The 17,060-nt window shown below is 41.0% G+C and overlaps 1 protein-coding gene across 39 annotated transcripts in view; it reads left to right on the top strand.

The window, feature by feature from the left end:
* The window catches only part of LOC131124820 (receptor-type tyrosine-protein phosphatase delta-like), a 330,087-nt gene that overhangs the window by 287,388 nt on the left and 25,639 nt on the right, over nucleotides 1-17,060 (top strand). For 10 of the 39 annotated variants that reach the window (XM_058065610.1, XM_058065616.1, XM_058065626.1 and 7 more), the window contains 14 exons: nucleotides 73-90; nucleotides 3,808-3,918; nucleotides 4,810-4,821; nucleotides 5,736-6,005; nucleotides 9,856-10,437; nucleotides 10,603-10,748; nucleotides 11,503-11,647; nucleotides 12,876-13,190; nucleotides 13,785-13,978; nucleotides 14,082-14,108; nucleotides 14,279-14,396; nucleotides 15,691-16,278; nucleotides 16,554-16,654; nucleotides 16,800-17,056. In XM_058065610.1, the coding sequence (XP_057921593.1) occupies nucleotides 73-90; nucleotides 3,808-3,918; nucleotides 4,810-4,821; nucleotides 5,736-6,005; nucleotides 9,856-10,437; nucleotides 10,603-10,748; nucleotides 11,503-11,647; nucleotides 12,876-13,190; nucleotides 13,785-13,978; nucleotides 14,082-14,108; nucleotides 14,279-14,396; nucleotides 15,691-16,278; nucleotides 16,554-16,654; nucleotides 16,800-17,056 (2,884 nt within the window). The remainder of the gene's footprint in view (nucleotides 1-72; nucleotides 91-3,807; nucleotides 3,919-4,809; nucleotides 4,822-5,735; nucleotides 6,006-9,855; nucleotides 10,438-10,602; nucleotides 10,749-11,502; nucleotides 11,648-12,875; nucleotides 13,191-13,784; nucleotides 13,979-14,081; nucleotides 14,109-14,278; nucleotides 14,397-15,690; nucleotides 16,279-16,553; nucleotides 16,655-16,799; nucleotides 17,057-17,060) is intronic. The other 29 variants (XM_058065639.1, XM_058065641.1, XM_058065636.1 and 26 more) reach the window with 13 other exon arrangements.

Raw genomic sequence — 17,060 nt, 5'->3', positions numbered from 1 at the left:
ATCCCCCCTCCCCCAAAAACTTACTAATCCTTCTTCTTTCTAATCTTATTTGCATTCATATTATCCACCCAGGTGGTACGCCAATACGAGGTAAGAGCGCTGAAGTGATGCTCAAGTGAATCGCCGCCATGTTTGTTATCCTCCTCCTCTTCCTCTCCATCACATTCCTTCTTTGATTTCAAATACCATCTATTTGATTCTATATTTCTATTAGAGCCTCTTGTGATATGCTTACCCTGGCTCGAAAAGATAAAGAAAAAAGCATATCCAATGACAATTATTATTATTATTATTTTTGTTGTTTTTGTTGTTTTTTTGCCATATAGCAAATCATGTGTCCCTCTTTTTTGTCCAACTAAAACAACCAAGCATATTTTTCCCCTCCCTTAAGCTGTTTTTGTTCAGCAAAAAAATAAAATAAATTCATTAAAAAAATGGAGTGATGCAGAAGCTGAACTATTTTTTTTTTCCATTCTTCTACTTTGCTTTCCTCTCCTATACCTCTCTCTACAAAAAAGCCCAAACGACCACTTTTTTGATAAAGTTTCTTCCGGTGCTTTTTTTCCACCTCTTTCTCACCTATTTTTCTCACTTTTCTTGACTTTTTTTTTGTAATTTTTGGATTTTTTCAGGGTTTGGGAAAACAGTAGAGTCGGAGAGACGGAAGGAAGGAGCACATATTTTTTGCAGTTGTTTTTGTCTGGTCATGTGACACCACACTGCTAATCCCATGGTGGATTTTTAATAACAAAGGGTGTCTTTTTGCCCCAGCACATTTTGAATTTTGTCTTCTCTAATACACTTGTATTTTATTTTTCAGCTAAGGGTTTGTTTGTTGGCGAGGTTGTAAGTTGTTCTGACATCCATTTCTTGCATGTCAACAAAAAAGCAAACTTTTATTCCAGAGGGTTATGTGTTGAATTTGTTTCGAAAGGGCAATGGATCTTTTTCTTCCCTCACATTTTTTTGCATAATGCTGCCTTTTTCTCAATGTGACTCAATTTGTGATTGAATATGCTGGAAAAAAAAAAGTCATTCCTTTCCCGTTATGCTGCTTTTCTTCTACTGTAAACCTCTTTTGTTTGATCCATGTTTTCCCTTAAAGCAGTACCACTCATCCCCATATTGACCAGTTACATGTTGTACACTATATTAACAGGGCTAAATCTTTTTTATTCTTTTATTTGTCTATTTTGTCGCATTGGAGTTACGATGAGTGACATAGTTTTTCCCTTCAAAATATATTTCGAGTATGCCAAAAGGGTAGTTGTGATTTCTATTTTTATATACAGTAGTTTGAAATGGTGTCTGCCCCCTTCCTGATTTCTTATTTTTTACATATTTAAATATTAGTCAATGAAAACACAAAATATAGTTAATAATTAAACTTTTGTTATTATTAAGGGAGAAAAAAAAATCCAAACCTACATGGCCTTGTGTGAAGAAATCATTGTCCTTCCCGTTAAAACATAACTTAACTGGGATTAATTGAGACATATCAAATTAGAAAAGGTTCTAACGCCATTATCCACAAATGGCGAAAACATGGAACAGTGGTGAACGTTCAAATCACCCCAAGAGCAGCAAAGACTCATCCAAGAGGTGACAAAAGACCCCACAACAACATCCAAAGAAGTGCAGACCTCACTTGTGTCAGTCAAGGTCAGTGTTCATGACTCCACATAAGACAGACACTGGGCAATAATGTCCTGCGTGGCTTGTCTCATTTTTTTCCAGAAAACATTTTGATGATCCCTCAGACCCCAAGACATGTGTGTCCCATTACATATGACGTAAAAAAAGTAATGCAGCATTTCAGAAAAATAACATCATACCAATGGTAAAATATGGTGGTGGTAGTTTGATGGTCTGGGGCTGTTTTGCTGCTTCAGGAGTTGGACTTTCTGTGATAAATGGAACCATAAATTTTGCTGTCTACCAAGAAATCCCGGAGGAGCATGAACCACCATCTGTTTGTGACATCAAGCTGAAACAAACTTGGGTTCTGCAGCAGGACAATGATCCAAAACACACCAGAAAGTCCACCTCTCAATGGCTGAAGAAAAATAGAATGAAGACTTTGGAGGGGCCAACTTAAAGTCCTGACCAGCATCCCATTGAGATGCTGTGGCATGTGGCTTCATGTTGTGGAATGTGCTTGAATTATAACAAATCTACTAAGATGAATGGGCCAAAATTCCTCCACAGCGGTTTAAGAGACTCATTGCAAGTTATTGCAAACACTTGATTGCCGAGGATGGTCCAACCAGTTATTAGGTTTAGGGGGCAATCACTTTTACACACAAGGCCATGTACGTAGGTTTTGATTTTGATTCTCCCTTAATACTAAAAAGTTTCACTTCAACTGCTTTTTGTGTAATTGACTAATATTAAAATGTGTTTGATCTGAAGGACCGGAAAGGGGCAAACACTTCTTCACACCACTGTATAAAATAGAAACAGTAGAGAAACAGGAACCTTCAAAGTCTATTTGGAATTGAACCACAATATTCAAGAGAAAGAAACATTGTGAAACAAAAGGAAAGGAAAACAATACAACAAAAGTTGTGAAAATTTTATTTTGAAAAATACTAGTTTTGACTTTCTAAATAAAGTATGGTTTGGAATCATAAATATCAACATAAATGTCGATTTACTTTATCATTTAAAATGATACATATAATAAATAGGCATGAGCGAGTACACCACTATCTGCATCTGTATCTGTTCAATCTAAATTATCCATACTAATATTTATTTGAAAATACAATAGTTATTATAATAAAATATAATAATGTTTTTCATTTATGAAATGTTGATTTGACTGCATGTCGGGGTTAAAAAGTAAATAATAGACAAACGGGAGCCTCCAAACCGGACCTAAACCCTATTGCGCATCTGCAGTGATCCTAAAACAGAAGATGGAGGAGCACAAGGTTTCTAACATCCACCGGCTATGTGACGCCATCATGTCGGAATAAAAGGGGATTCCAGAGGCAGCCTGTGAAGACAGTGATGAAAAAGTCATCCACCCCAAATATTGGCACTCTGGGCCCAATCTGGGCATTTTCATGTAGGGGTGTACTGACGTTTTGCCAACAGTAGTGACATTAATGGCTGAAATAGAAAAAGTAAAGACAAGGAAACATCCAAAGTTGATTTGGAATTCCACCAAAACGTCTCACAATAAAGAATTAACAATTAGTAAGTAATTTGACAAAGTCATTTCACAAAACATGTAATGAGACATCATCAAAACCCATTTCCAAAACCGATTAGGAAGTTATCCATAATATTTGACAATTATTTCATCTCAAAGACTCATTCAAATTCACACTGTATTCTCATGAAACTTGAGCAAATGTTATGCAGCTCTAACTCTGTATTTGAACTTTCTAAGGATATTTTGCGTAATATGTCTATGACAACCAAAAAAAGAGCCAAAAAAAATGACACATGGCCTGCAAACAAGGACACGCATTTGCACAAAATATCATACATGTTTGTAATCTGTTATGGCTTCTAATGGTTTAGGATGCAACACATTCCAAATACAAATAAAACAACAACACTATAATCTCACAAAAGTGTTAGCGTCTTAGCTTTCTGAATGACTTTGGAGATTCCTGCTCTCTGCAGTCTCCATTGTGCCACAGCCAGTGGATCAAACAAATGATATAGCTCTTAAAGGAACAGTAAGCCATTATTATTACGTACTACAGCTAAAATTGGACGTCTTTTTGACACATTTATGTTTTTACATTGTTTAAGTCTTCTCCGCTGCCCTCGTTTGTTATTCCCAACCAGGTGCCCTCCAGATTGAGCAGAGCGAAGAGTCTGATCAGGGAAAGTACGAATGTGTGGCGACCAACAATGACGGAACGCGCTACTCGGCACCGGCCAACCTTTATGTCCGAGGTATGCTATATATATATATATTTTTTTTTTTATTGAGAGAGCAATTGATTTTCAATAAAGCCTACAGGTGCCACATAAAGTAAGTATACAGTCTTGTTTTGTTTTGTTTTTTAACCTGCACTAATGTGAACCTATCGGGTCTGCTTTGACTTCTCCAATCCTCACTTTTACCCTTGTTTTATGCAATCCTCTCTATTTCCCCTTATTGGCCAATATTGGAAGGACACATGTTTTATAGTTTTTTTTTAATGATAAAAATATGATGCATTTTCTCACTGATTCATGCCTTTTGCTTTAATATTATGCTTACTAAACAAGTATATTCTGTATCAAGGGTGGGCAACTTGTGGCCCATGGATCGTATAAGGCACACTAAAGCATGTTTTTTTCGGTCTGACATGGAATTCACGAACACGGAAAAAAGGTCTCGCCATGGTCGACAAAAAAAGTTGATTGCACCAATCTTACCTTCTGAAGAATTAATGCAGTACCAATTTTTCTTATTTCCTTATTCCTTATTTTCTTTTGGGCTACGGGAAGTAAAAGTGGTACACAATATACTATTAAATATATTACATATACTAGATTTTTTTAATTATTATAATTATATATTTTTAATAATAAACAATATATTCAAAATGACTATCACAAGGCATGTCTCAGTGCTTCCCCCTGTATAGTGTATCTGTATGTGTGTTTTGCATCTAGTCTTCTCTGGTTGTTTTCGGTCAGAATGAAACTAACACAGAAAAGGTCATTTTAGTGTTATTTATTGAGTTTTATTTAAGCAGGGTGCACTCCTTCGAGTTGTTTAACCTGGATGCCTTTTTACTCTCCCCTGTTTTTTCTCCTTATTTTTCTTTATTTTTTGTGTCAAAAAAATCCCCTCAGAGCTGCGAGAAGGTTGGTGTGTTTTTCCTCTTTCTCCAATAATGACAAGAAATGTGCTGAAATTGTGTTTAAAATGTCATATTATTACTTATTACAGTTTTCACCCATCTGTTGATGAATGCTCATTATTGCTTCAGGTGCATGCCCATTTAGAGGCCACGGGATCCATATTTGCATGTTCACAGTGTTCCCGCTTGGCCTCTATGGACAGTTGAAGTTCTAAAAGCATATAATAATACAAAATATGCTCATGTTATTTGATGTAATTGCCACCATAGACTAAAAGAATGGCTTAGGAGCGAGGAGAATGTTAAGTGACTGGGGACAGGATGTCCAGTTGGATAATAATTAAATGTTTAATAATGTAAGCCATGTCCCCCGGATTCACTACTCTTACAGCAAGTGTTGTTAATGGCCAATAAAAAGACTTTTACAAAAACTAATATTATTTTCATGAAAGACTGCAGCTTTTTTACCTCCACCAAGGCTGATATATATCGGTGTTTCTTTGCTTAGTATGCAACTTCCTGTTTACAGGTTTTGATATGTTTTTGGTGAAGGGTCTAAATAGTTCTAATCAAAATATGTAACAAAAATAATTCAATAATATATTTAATTAACTCATTAAATCCCAAAGACTTGGCAGCTGGGTTAGGCTCCAGCATACACGTGACTCGAGTGAGGCTAAGCAGCATAGAAAATGCATAGATATAGTTATATGTTTTTTTTAAAGGCTATTTACCTGTATTATTTTGTGATTGTACATCACTGTTGTAAAAAGTTGTCGATACTGCACAACAACAGTGATGTGGTATGTTGTGCATGTTGTGTTTACATCCATTTACCAGTAAATGTGGTTTGTCATCAATATTGCATTGTTTTCCAATTGTAGTTTTTTCTTACAAATTATCTTCATTTCCTCCCAGTGCGCCGTGTCCCACCGCGCTTCTCCATCCCGCCCACGGACAACGAGATCATGCCAGGCGGCAGCGTCAACATCACGTGTGTGGCGGTGGGCTCACCCATGCCGTACGTGAAGTGGATGCTCGGCGCTGAGGACCTAACGCCGGAGGACGACATGCCCATCGGACGCAACGTGTTGGAGTTGACAGACGTGCGACAGTCGGCCAACTACACGTGCGTGGCTATGTCCACGCTAGGCGTCATAGAAGCAGTGGCACAGATTACAGTCAAAGGTATGCACAGCTAATGACCGTTTTATTAGATACAACTGAACATACATACATATATTGTATTTTATTAGCCACTTACACACAGGGCCGCCCTCCAAATTGGGGCTCTAAGCAGACTTTTAATAACAATTCATGATACCTCTTTTGATGCCATACCGATACATGGGAAACAATAAATTATTGACCAAAATAAAAAACTGCAGAATAAAAAAACAACTGTCCAGGGCTGGGCTCTAACCCACACCCTTTGCCTTAAAAGGCAGCAACTGTACCATTACACCGCCAGGGACTGACAGATGAGCGGGTGAATTCTGTCATTTTACTCTCTTATCCTGCTGCGTGCTGTCAACCATGGTGTTAACCTCACTGTCAGATTACTCGCCTATTTTTTTTAATCTTCTCCTTCCTCGGGCTGACTCGGTGCTCTATGCCTCACGGCACTGATGCATATTTGCCATATGTAAAATGGGGTCCCCCGTGGATCACGGGGCCCTTCGAACAACATATGGTTCTGCATGTTGGGAGGGGTGCACCATTTACATATACTCATCTCCTGCATATGTCTGTTACTTTTCACATCAATGATTTATCAATTGATACATTTCGATTTTTTTTATAATGTTACGTTTTATGTATTGAGAAATGTTAACAACTTACAATGGACCTCATAGTTATATGGACAATACAGTACCTCTCATGGAAGTCAAGGGGCTACAAGAAAAGCCCCAAAAAGTGTCTGAGACTGAGTAAACTTACAAGCGTGGCTTCACGTGTGGGTGCACAAGTGGAACAACAATGAGCCTTTACACAAGCTACATCAATGCGAATGATATCTAGACGATCACAACTGAAGGGGTTGAACTACCTGAAGGCAACATAACAGATGTGCAGGACAGTTACAAATACCTGGGTATCCCGCAGACATATGGTAACCATTAGGAGGCAGCTCAGAGGTCAGGCACAGTCAAATACCTAGAGAGGGCGAGGCAGATCCTGAAGAGTCAGCCAAATGGCAAAAAATAAGATCCAGTCCATTAACACCTGTGCCCCACCCAGAACCAGATACTGCACTGATAGAATACACTGCCCACTGGAAGGGATGCAAAGAAAGCAAAGTGAGAAAAGGGGGGCGGAGGACCAGTGAGTGTCATGATGAAACATGTCTCCAAGAAGATGACCCCAAGGCCTACCTACTATGTGAATGCCTCAGGCAATAGAATCCCACTTAGGGGGAGAAGCCAGATGGGCACTGTCATGGAAAGACAAACCCCTGCATGGCATGCACCACCAACAACTGGAAGAAGTGGCTGACATTGGGAAAACATACCAGTGGCTGGAAAAGGCTGGACTGAAAGACTGCATGGAGACACTAATCATGGCAGCACAGGAACATGCCCTAGACACAAGATTAATAGAGGCCGGGGTCTACCACCACATCAGACAGGACCTCAAGTACGGACTGTGCAAAGAAGCCACAGAGACAGTGTAGCACATTACAGCAAGGTGCAAGATGCTGGCAGGGAAGACTATGGACTTGGACCTGGACTTGGAGGTCCCAGAGTCAAGATGCAGGCAGACACCAACAAAGGTGGTGTCAACCAGCATATAGGGTGTACATAGGGTGTCGACCAGCCTGACATAATGTTGAATGGACACATTCAAATGGTCTGGTACTGTTAGAGAAACTAGTGTTAGGTCTTTTAGCTTAAATTTTCAGTTAATTTAGAGCTGTTAACACATGCAAATATATATAATCATATGTTATGTATTTTTCTTCCAATAAAATACTGTAAAATGGGAATTTTTCAGACAGTTGCAAATGGTGATTAATCATGATTAATTTTATTTAATTTGAATTTAATTATTTGACAGCCCAAGACTGTGCGTGTGTGTGTGTGTGTGTATCGTGACTAATTCATTTCATTAATCACATTACAATTTTTAGCATAATTATAACCTCTTTGTTGTCACGGCAGATGGATGCATCGTGTTACATCCCCAACAGCAGTGCAATTCCAACACAATATATGTATCTCCAGTCGCGCTGTTAATACATATACAATATATACATACAATAAATACTTTACTTATTTTCCCCCATAATGTGCAAATAAATTCTTAAAAATATTTGATGTTTGATTTTCTGGATTTTTTCTTTTCTCATCTTGCCTCTCATAGTTGAAGTATACCGATGATGAGAATTGGAGACCACTCTCATATTTTAAGTATATGTAATTGTGATTTATTATCTTTTTTTTGCTCATAAAATATAGTAAAAATTGACATATAAAAGTAATAATATTCTGGCAATAAAAAAATAACACAGTAAAACAGAACAATGGCAACTATTTACAGCTAATTGCTCAGGTTTTATGTACAATATATAGGATAACTATGGTGTTAAAAAAGAAAAGTGGGGCACAATAGTAATGACAGTAAAAATACAGTATTTTTGGTGATGTGGGTGTCACTAACGTTACAGTATGTCCCGTAAATCAAGCTTCCACAGTTGTCTCCCAGCTTGTGAGTCATCACTCCAATCAGACATGAACCATGACGGGTCACCTACGGAGAGGTGTTTTTAACACTTTTAGACGAGACCCAACATGAGCCTCCTTGCCGTGTCAAGACACCGGAAAATACCGTTAGGGGCTTATCTCTGTGTCCTCCGCCGGCACGCCACTTATCTGAACTCAATCATATCTATGCTGCCTCGCAAGGGGATAGGCCTCGCTTATTCTTTTTTTGGCAAACATAACAGAGATATTAGTCACAATATAACAACCTGACAGCGCCGACCCCCTGTAGCATACTTCACGCGGCATATAAAGACAATCTATTGCCTTTTACGCCACGGCGTGAGGAATTAAAGCCATAAATCCTGCTGCTAAATTATTAAAGTCATAAACACAACCTGAGATTAGCAAAGAACATGACTTTAAACATTAAATAAGCATGTAGAGGACTGGCCACCATTTTTATTACAATATACATGTTGAAGAAACTCTGATATACTTTAGAGTAGTCAGTGTACAGCTTGTATACGTAGCTTTACTATCCACATAATCTTAGTGAAGTAAAAGCAACACAAATGATAATTGTGTCTTGCCAATGGTGGCGTCACGTTCTGAGGCTGCACAAGTGCTGACAGCATTTGGGGGAGCTGCGGTTCATCAAGGACAAGTATGAATTATCACATGCCCACAGTCATTACTTTGTAAATAACTTCAAGAAAAGTAAGTAGCAAGATAATTGTGTCTTGATGTTGGTGTCATCACGGTCTGGGGCTGCACAAATGCTTCCAGCCGTTGAGGAGCTGCGGTTCACTGAAGCAGAATTCCATCATATCGTGTGGCATTGTGAGACAGAACATGATCCTATCCCCAACATAAGTCCAAACAAACCTCTAAGATAACAATTGCCTTGCTGACGTGTTCTGCAGCTGTGGCATGACAGCTCCTGGCGCTGGGGCGCTATGGTTTCCACTTGTGTTGCGAGCCATTTAGATACAAATAATGACTGTTGAGTTAATTTCAGAAGAATTGTATACTGACAATTTTAAGATCGGGATGGTTTAAGTCTTCAGCTCGTGAACCGCTGATAATTTTGTCAAGGTGTTTGGTACACAAACAAAGACTGACTGACACATGGCTGTAAAGGTTCAGCAAAACTGGTTAAAAACATCTTTATAATGTAGGGGAACTGGCAGGACCAACTAGCTGCCCATAAGTCATTGACCATTCGTCATCTTTGGCAATATCTGAAATTACATGTATGCTAGTAAGTTCTCAAAGCATTTTGATGACAACCTTCAGGGGGCATCACCAATGTAATTTCTGTGCCCTTTTCCCAGCGTTACCCAAGACACCCGGCACACCTGTGGTGACTGAGCGTACCGCCACCAGCATCACCCTGACTTGGGATTCCGGTAACCCTGAACCGGTGTCCTACTACATCATCCAACACAAGTCCAAGTACTCGGAGGACTCCTACAAAGAGATTGACGGGGTGGCGACCACCCGCTACAGCGTGGGTGGCCTAAGCCCCTATTCGGACTATGAGTTCCGCGTGGTGGCGGTCAACAACATAGGGAGAGGCCCACCGAGTGAGGGCATTGAGGCTAAGACGGCAGAGCAGGCACCCAGCACGGCGCCGAGGCGGCTCCGGGGGCAAATGATGAGCGCCACGACGGCTGTCATCAACTGGGAGGAACCGGAGGAAGCTAACGGGCAGATTATGGGATACAGAATCTACTACACTTTGGATTCGTTGCAGCATGTCAACCTCTGGGAGAAGCAGATTGTAAGGGGGGCTAACTTTGTCACCATTCAGGGCCTCATCCCAAATAAAACTTACTACATCAAGGTTTTAGCCTACACCTCAGTGGGAGACGGACCTCTTTCCCCGGATCTTCAAATCATTGCAAAGACAGGAGGTGAGCCTGCTTTAATGACTTGTATAGTCACGGTCTCAAAAACATTTTAGTCACAGTTACAAACATCTCTGGGCTGTCAACAAACGCTAATCTCCAAGAACAAGAAATGCTAATTGTCTTGTTGTTTACTTGCAATAAGCTATCATCTCTTTATTCCTGTTCCAGTTCCTGCCCAACCAACAGACTTCAAGGGAGAAGCGAAGTCGGAAACAAGCGTTCTGCTTTCGTGGGTGGCACCAGTCCAGACGGGACAGGAAAACCAAATTACAGGATACGATCTTTTGTACAAGAAGAGGGATGATAAAGACGAGGTAACATTTGGCGTCTAACTACAACAAAATGTTCGTAAATGTGTGATTGGTGTCTGTTTCTGCTCCTTGCCAAATTACATTAAACTAGTGGATGATCAGTAACCCCACCCTGATCACACACTGCTGTGGGATGGCAGCATGTTATCTTGGCCACTCTAGCATTCATACCAGCACCCTGAAGCTGATGCCACAAGTTAGGCTGAGGTCAAGACGCCATTCTTCCTTCTCCCAAATTGCGGAGGTAGTCTTGGGTAAACAGTCACAGCAGCCTGGTGACACATCGTTAGCAAGACGATGGCAACACTCGTCCTCCTATTTACTAATATTTACTTCTCTTACTTTACGTCTCCAGTAGTTAGAGTCAAATCACCCTGGTCACACACTGCTGTGTGATGGCAATGTGGTTGTATTGGCCCCTCTAACAGCTCACTCAATCTGAGATCACCCCCCAAATTCTGGTGGCAAACTCTGTCACAAAGCATGGGATCAAGACTCAAATTTTTCTTACCACCCAAAATCCAGACGTGGTCTCTGACAGTCAAACTAACCTGGTCACACACCGCTGTGGGATGGCAGCGTGATTAGATGGAGTTTGGTCCCAAACCGCGGTGACGCAAGTTCACAAAGTTGCAGAATCTTATCTCAATGCTGTTTCACAAAAATGTTACATTAAAAAAATAGTCTTCCAGAACGCACATTTTTGTTTTTCTTTGCACGTTAATGGATGCAAACTGACAACTTATTTTCTTTCCAGAGGCGCATCAGCTTTGAGCCGACATCCACATACCTCATGAAGGACTTGAAACCCTTCACCACATACACCTTCCGACTGGCGGCACGTAGCAAACACGGCGTGGGTGCTTACACCAGCGAGATTTCTGCAGAAACACCACAAACACGTAGGTCCTCTTCCCTATTATCCCAATATTTTGGGAGTTTTTGGATGCACCCCAAGAATCAAGGATCTATTGAGGGGGTGATGCATTTGAAAACAGGAATGACTAAATACCATTTTTAATGCTGAGTCAGCAGACAAGATTACAAGTGTCCACCGTGGCTGTCCAAAACTTCAAAGGGCATGCCCTTGTCAGTTGACTTTGCATATCAGACTGAGCTTTCTATGAGGCCACAATGAAAGACGCAAATTCACTGAGGTTAAAATTTGGAGCCGAATGCTACAACGCTGAACGCTCAGCTTATTTTGTACCGCCCAAAGACTTTTTGCATTTATGTCACAACCATTCAAAATCATCTGTATCAGCCTGGTTAGACTCAGCTGTGGGATAGCAACTCAGTGGTATTCAGCACCTAAGCTGATCCCACAAGTGTTTATAAGTTGGCTGAGGTCTTTTTAACCCCGAAATTCTGAAGTTCTGGCGTCTGCTTTACACACAACTTACAGACGAATTACACTAAAATGACATCAAAGAAAGCTCAGGTTATTTTGTACTACTCTAAAGACCTCACATTTATGTAACAACCATTCAAAATACGCCAATTTGGCTTGCGATTTCTCACATAAATGTGACATACACTGAAAGACAAGGTAGCAAGGTAGGTACAGTATAACAGACGCCATGCATGCTAATGTTTGATGATGAGAATCTACTAAAAATCAGTCATGTCTCCTTGTTGGGAAGTTCTCTCGTCGTACAATCAAAGGCTTTTACCACAAACCAACAGGCTTCGGAAAGGTTGGTGACGAATGCAATGTTGTTTTTCTCTTTTTTTATTTTTTAACAAAACCATTTAACGCATCAACCTTTATGTTTTTGGATTGATGGTAACTGCTTGCCAAATTTAAATTTGGAATATTTCGACCTTTTCTGCTTTCATCTTTCGAAAGGTAATTGAAGAGAAAGTTAGGATGTTTGACGTACAGTATGTTTGTCGTTTTGTTGTAGAGGTAATGTAAGGCACAGCCGTCCTCTTTCCAACCAACACCCCTCCATCCATCATCACTTTGTATCGGTCTTTGTGTTTTTTTAGTTTGTTCCACCTTTCATTTGTCCTCATTTTCTTTTGTTTCCTTTTTTCCCATTTCTACAATCATTATCAAAACTTACGAAAAAAACAAAAACAAATGGCCTCACCAAACAACAACTGGTTCACAATTGGACCAACCAGAACCCTCCGGACCACCAACGGATGTCAAGTGCTATAGCCCCACATCCACTAGTATCCTGGTAAGTTGGCAAGCGCCGACGATGGAATCGCAGAATGGCATCATAAGGCGATACAGCATCCAGTACACCGCCAATGAAGGTGGGGAGGATGCCACGGGTACCGGACGTGTCGCAGACAACATCCCCCCGGAAAGCACCCAGTACCTTTTGGAAAACCTGGAGAAATGGACTGAGTACCGCGTGACGGTAACTGCGCATACTGATGCTGGAGCAGGACCGGAAAGTGTGCCACAAGTCGTCCGCACGGAGGAGGATGGTATGTGTCTGCCACCCTGCCCCCCAAAAACTGACTAACTCCTCTCCTTTGGCCTGCTTCTAACACACTTTGGATGCTTTTTCCAACTTTTTTCCACCCTTTTTTTTGGCGCAACACATGGTATGGCCTCCGACTTCCAGTCCCATCTGTCGTTTTGGTAATGGTAATGGAAATTACCAAATTCTGAATTTTTGACACCTTTTTTAGGACAGAGGGGATGCCAACAAAAGTGGAAGTTATTTTTCCCACGAGGCTGTTTTTGCAACTGTGTGATGTGGTAAAATCATTTTTGTCATTTTTTTTTCTCGCTTCATAGCCAAAATTCTTGCAGTGCTTCAAGCTTTGTTCCACTTGAAGCCACTCTTTTTGGCTCCACTTTTCTCTTTTGGTTTTTCCACTCTCGTTTCCAGATTAGGTCACTTGCCAGACCTATTTTTTTACCCCCCTTTACATTGTTGAAATTCTCGCTACATTTTTGTAGGGTTTTTTTTTTCTTACTTTTTTGGCACTATTTTGCGGCTTTGGACAAAACAAAAAAAAACTTTTGTCCTTTTGACCTTTTGTCCCTTCTATCCCATGATGTCCCCCTTCCAGTTCCTAGTGGGCCACCTCGCAAAGTCGAGGTGGAAGCTGTCAACTCGTCGTCAATTAAAGTCATCTGGCGCTCGCCCATGCCTACCAAGCAGCACGGTCAGATCCGAGGGTACCAGGTGCACTATGTCAGGATGGTTAATGGCGAGCCCACAGGACAGCCTGTCATCAAGGACATCCTGATTGATGATGCCCAGGTACCCACACTCACGCCCACAAGATACGGCTCCATACTGTCCAACATTGATTAATATTTGTTATTGGCTTTATTTGCTCTCTTTTTCTCTGCAACATAATCAGTGGGAATATGACGATACAACCGATCATGTAAGTAGTTCAACCAGAACTTGTCCCGTTCCCCCCTGTCTCTGTCCGCATGTGTGGCATGTGTCTTTTTGTGCTCTCCAATACCGATCCCCATGTTCCCCAAGTTAAGTTATTTGTTGTTATCGTCTGTAAACAGTGTTCCAATGAATGCCCCTTCTGCGACTTTACAGGAAATGGTCATCTCAGAGTTGCAGGCCGAGACCACGTATTCGGTTACTGTGGCGGCATACACGACAAAGGGCGACGGCGCACGCAGCAAGCCCAAATTGGTCACGACCACTGGTGCAGGTAACTGGTGTTTTTATAGTGTTTTGGATTTTGTTACAATTTCGGATGTTTTTAGTTTTCTTGATATCCAATCTATTGAGCAGAATTAAGTGTCTGTCCATTTCTTGCACATGAGTTGCTCTCTTTGACCATTTCTATTTATGGATGGAAGAATTTGCATGATAAATGTATGTTTTATATTATTACGGGTGTCTTTAACATGTCCAAAAAATGTTATGTTTTGTTTTGTTTTGTTTTGTTTTGTTTTGTTTTGTTTTGTTTTGTTTTGTTTTATTTTATTTTATTTTATTTTATTTTATTTTATTTTATTTTATTTTATTTTATTTTATTTTATTTTATTTTATTTTATTTTATTTTATTTTATTTTATTTTATTTATTTTAGTCATACTTTTCAAAAAAAAAAAAACACTTGTGTCTGCTTTCAAAAACATACATGTCAAACTGTTTTGTCAAGTTACCGCATTTAGCAAAGGCACATAGTGGACAATTTAATCAAAAATACTGCAGGAACATAGTTAATGTATTAGTAATGTAATGTAATGTAATGTAATAGTAATGTATTAATCATCCCTAATCCTCCATCTTTAATGGAGTTGCACAATATTCCTTTGTTCAAATAGTATTGTCAAATAGTATTGTTTGGTTTCTCCATATAAAGTTAAACAATTCTTTATCAATACCTTTTACTACCTTATTTAGGACCCCCAGCACCGATGCCAGATAATGTAACAATGACAGACCTTTGCTTTTTGACAAAATAATTTGCTCATGAATAAGAGAGCCTTGGGGGCCATATGTTACAATTGAACTTGGCCTTGACTCACCAGGGTGGTATCCAAAACAGATGCCCCAGCCACCTCAACTGACTCCTCTCAATGTGAACCCACATCACAGTGGGGCACACCTAAGGGTCCAGTGGAATGGAGAGTAGGACAGTCGTGTAAGTTGGTATTGCCAGACCTGGCCCCGTTTGTAGTTCCACTATGGGGGGGAATACCAAGGTGTTGCCAGCTCATCGTCTGTATAGCCTGCCTCGGGTGTCCTGCCTTGGGTTTGATTTGCCATGACCTCTACCAGGGAGGGATTTGAAAAGGATGCCAGAGCCAACAAAAGGAGCAAATCTGAGGGTGTGGTGTGTTGCAGACTGGGTGGCAGGAGAAATAGTCATGCCAAATATCATTCTTGATATTTTTTTTCTCAATACTTTTGTCTGAACTGCATACTTCAGGACACACACACACATTACCAGTATATTTAGTAATTTAAGTCCTCTGTTTACTACTTTTGTCTTAGTTCCTGACAAACCTCGACTAATGGTCAGTACCACCAACATGGGCACTGCTCTTCTCCAGTGGCATCCCCCAGCAGTCACCCACGGGCTCCTGCAAGGTTACAGACTCCGTTTTGGGCGCAAGGACCTAGAACCCCTGACAGTCATAGAGTTCCCAGAGCGAGATAACCACTACACAACCAGAGAGATCCACAAGGGTGCCTCATACACCTTCCGGCTTTCTGCTCGTAACAAGGTGGGGTTTGGTGAAGAAACGGTCAAGGAAGTGACCACAAACGAGGATGTGCCAAGCGGGTACCCCCAGCGAATCACCGCAGACGGCGCCACCACAACCACTATTCAGGTCAGCTGGCAACCTCTCCTCCTGGCGGAGCGCAACGGCCAAATAGTCAAGTACGCTCTGCAGTATAAGGACATCAACAGCCCGAGAAGTCCCTCAGAACTCTTCATCACCGCCCCAGAATCGACCGTGGCCTTGGATGGCCTTAAGGCAGACACCACTTACGATATTAAAATGTGTGCCTTCACCAACAAGGGTTCTGGTCCCTATAGCCCAAGTGTCCAAATCAGGACACAGCCTTTGGATCAAGGTATGACTAGTCCCCTCATCTTATTAGTATGTCTCCCATGCCGCTAACAGCAGGAGGCATTAAAGTGCAACTCTAACCTTACTCCAACTCACATGGGAAAAGTACCAATTTTTGTTTTTGTCTTGAGTTAAAAGTCAGCCATTACATTTAAGAGTGGGTGTTAAGGTAAGAGGACAAGTGTTAACAGTCTGGGTTTGGAGGTGTTCTCACGTAAGTACTTGTATGGTGGTGCAAAATAAGATTTTTTAAATCAACCGCTACCCCCTGTCTTTTAGCAGTGTTTGCAAAAAATTTCCACGTGAGAGCTGCCATGAAGACATCTGTGTTGCTGACATGGGAAATCCCGGACACCTACAACGCTGGTCAGCCTTTCACGGTGAGCGATAATTTGGTTGGAACTAGAAATAATCCGCTTTTTCCAAGTTTCTTCTGAATGAACCATTGGAATTTTTAGAGCGTCCACCATGAATCACGTGAAATATGGACTGTACGTATATATGATGTATTTTACCTCCCCACAGATCCTGTATGACAATGGCCAGAGCGTGGAGGTTGAGGGCAAACTGGCGCAGAAGCTGATCACGGGTCTTCAACCAGAGACGCAGTACTCATTCCTGTTGACCAACCGTGGCAACAGCGCCGGCGGCCTGCAGCACCGTGTGTCCACCATGACAGCGCCGGACATCCTTCGCACCAAACCCTACCTTATTGGCAAAACAAACTCAGACGGCATGGTGACCGTGGAGCTGCCCTCGGTGCAGACGTCGGAGAAAGTGCGGTAA

Source organism: Doryrhamphus excisus, chromosome 3 (genome assembly GCF_030265055.1).
Source record: "Doryrhamphus excisus isolate RoL2022-K1 chromosome 3, RoL_Dexc_1.0, whole genome shotgun sequence".
In the NCBI taxonomy this organism is placed as follows: Eukaryota; Metazoa; Chordata; class Actinopteri; order Syngnathiformes; family Syngnathidae; genus Doryrhamphus; species Doryrhamphus excisus.
The sequence above is the reverse complement of the archived record's forward strand: the minus strand, read 5'-3'. Positions and strand labels throughout refer to the sequence as shown.